Raw genomic sequence first — 2,695 nt, 5'->3', positions numbered from 1 at the left:
GTTTTCACTAATAGCATATGCTTGAATGTAGAAAACTTACGCACTGTAAAGTTTTATAGATACATATCTTGAGACACAGAATCGACATAAAACAAGGCTGATGTTATTCCTCTGTCATGGTTGGTTATTCCACATAGCATGGAATACCACGTGGAAATGCATATTTTTCTGCGCAGGTCAAGGCGCCAATTCAACTTCTGTTTATCTAATCAATAATTACTACACTTTTTTTATACTTCTCCCGGGAAAAAAAGCATATGTATAATCATATATAATTATATATAAATGATCATATATAATTATATATGAAAATTGGCACGATATAATTTTATCTGATTATATATAAAAATATATAATTCTACAAATTTTTATATAATTTTATATAAATATATATAACTTTACATTAAGGTTTACTTTCAAAGGATTATATATTATTATATAAAATATATATTATATATTATTATATAAAATTATATATAATTTTGTGTAATATATATATATATATATATATAATATATAATGAATAATTGTACTTTGCGCCTCTTCCTCGTGATCAAGATGTAGTATCTCGGTAAGATGCCGCCACAGCGGGTGAGGTTCTCTGTTGCAAGAGGTTAGTAAATTAATATTCGGCTTTAGATTAATAGGTTCCGAAACTAGCATCGAATAAAAAAGCGGGAACCAGGGTTGTGCAGGCCATTCTGGAACGACCACAATGCCTACTGCCTTGTCATCCCTGATTTTTCGGAGAACCCTAAGGATAATCGCGAATGGCGGAAACGCATAAAAGTAAAAATCTGTCCACAATTTCGTGAACGCGTCTACCGATAATGAGTTGGGATCTTTGAACCACGAAAAGTAATTTTTACACTTGGTGTTGACCCGACTGGCGAACAGGTCAATCTGTGGTTTCCCCAGTGTCGTACTGATTTTTTCGAATGCTTCATTCGCTAGCTCGTACTCTGTTTCCGGTTCTATCTTTCTTGACTCCGCGTCAGCTATAAAGTTATCTTTAGAACTTATATACGACGCGAACAGAATAATGTCCCGAGCTTCACACCATCCCCAGATTTCCTGGGTTATCCGATTTAGTCTTACATTTTGAACACCTCCCATCCTATTGATGTAGGAGATGGCGGTGGTATTGTCTATTCGAAGTAAGATGTCTGTGCTTCGCAAGTGTTTCGCAAAACATTTTAAGCCGAAAAACGCCGCTTTTAATTCGAGAAAATTGATATGTTTCGATCGTTCTGACGCATCCCATGAACCGTGTGCTGTTTCATTCCCGCAAGCTGCTCCCCAACCCGTCAGAGATGCATCTGAATAGATTTCTAACTGAAAGTTTAAGGCATTTATCGAGTTGCATGTTTTTTGTATATTGCGTTTCCACCAAAGCAAGTCTGTCTTAACGTTATTGCTCAGGGTCATGCTTGCATCATAATTGCCGTTGTTTTCCTCGAGCGCTAAGAATTTTTCTCTCTCCAGAGACTTAATGTGAGCATATCCGAATTTTACTGCTGGGCAACACGAGACGATTGAACCTACCATTTGAGCAAACTCCCTAATCTTATATTTTCGATTCACAATGAATTTTGACATTGTTTCTAAAGCTCTTAGTTTTTTCTCCTTTGGAAGTTCAATCGTCATCTGATTAGAGTCGAATACAAATCCTAGGTATTTGCATCTCTGAACGGGGGAGAGCTGGCTTTTTTCCTCGTTGATTATAAATCCTAAGTTCTCTAAAGCTATCCGTGTTTGTAAAACATTCGATACACATTCATCATGTGATTTTCCAAACAACAGAAAGTCATCCAGATATACCACCGAGAGGAGACCCTTTCGCCTGAGATCGGAGATTATCGGCTTCACAATTTTGGTGAAGACATAAGGGGCGGTAGAGAGGCCAAAGGGTAGGCAAGAAAACTGAAAGAGCTTTCCTTCAAACTCGAATCTTAGATATTTTCTATCCGACTCTGCGATCGGTATGAGATAGTACGCATCTCTTAAGTCAATTGAGGCCATAAACCAACCCTTGTTTATTAATCTAACCACTGTTTTGTGGTCTTCTAATTTAAAATGTTTAGTCTTTATGAATTCGTTTAACTGTTTTAAATTTAAAATCAGTCTATACGAGCCATTGGACTTTTTCCGTAAGAAAATGCTTGAAATGAACTGTTTTTGAGTCGGTTCGCATGGTTCTATGGCCCCTTTTTGTAATAGCTCTGCAATTTTTAACGAAATCTGAGTTTTCTCCTCCCGTGACCAATGGGCCTCTCTCGGTGGTTTTATTTGGATAGGCTTGCACACAAAAGGTATTCTATACCCTTCTACCCATGACAAAATAGATTTGTTATTGGTTAACGCTTTTTACCGTGGCAAAAACTGTCGTAGCCTGCCGGCTGGTTTACCTACTGGAGTTAATCGCGTCTTCTTGTGTGTTCTCTCCTGTGTGGAGCCCTGTAGTGCTGAGAAGCCGGTTTCAAAGCCCTGTTGGACAGTGGATATCGACGCCCGCCCCTCGTCGCTGGCTGCCTCTTGTAGCGCGACTGTCGGGACGGGGCTTTCGCGTTTTTTGACGATGTCGTCCCTTGCGATTTTTGAGGTCGTTTCAAGTCTTTGGATGAAGTTTCGATCAACTTCGCTGCCTTTACGCTTTCGGATAATTCCTTGCCGAAAAGCCATTCGTCGATAACTG

The 2,695-nt window shown here is 38.7% G+C and overlaps 1 protein-coding gene across 1 annotated transcript; it reads right to left on the bottom strand.

The window, feature by feature from the left end:
- Positions 1-533: 533 nt before the first annotated feature.
- Positions 534-2,022, bottom strand: LOC112464404 (the record flags this gene model as incomplete). Its single annotated transcript, XM_025031361.1, has 1 exon — positions 534-2,022. A coding segment is annotated over exon 1 (1,489 nt), but the record flags the coding sequence as incomplete, so codon positions are not given.
- Positions 2,023-2,695: the final 673 nt, after the last annotated feature.

The sequence above is a fragment of the Temnothorax curvispinosus genome, unplaced genomic scaffold (assembly GCF_003070985.1).
Source record: "Temnothorax curvispinosus isolate PA1 unplaced genomic scaffold, ASM307098v1 QBEX01014229.1, whole genome shotgun sequence".
NCBI classification, from domain to species: domain Eukaryota; kingdom Metazoa; phylum Arthropoda; class Insecta; order Hymenoptera; family Formicidae; genus Temnothorax; species Temnothorax curvispinosus.
Note: the sequence above shows the minus strand (reverse complement) of the source record. Positions and strands in the feature narration are given on the sequence as shown.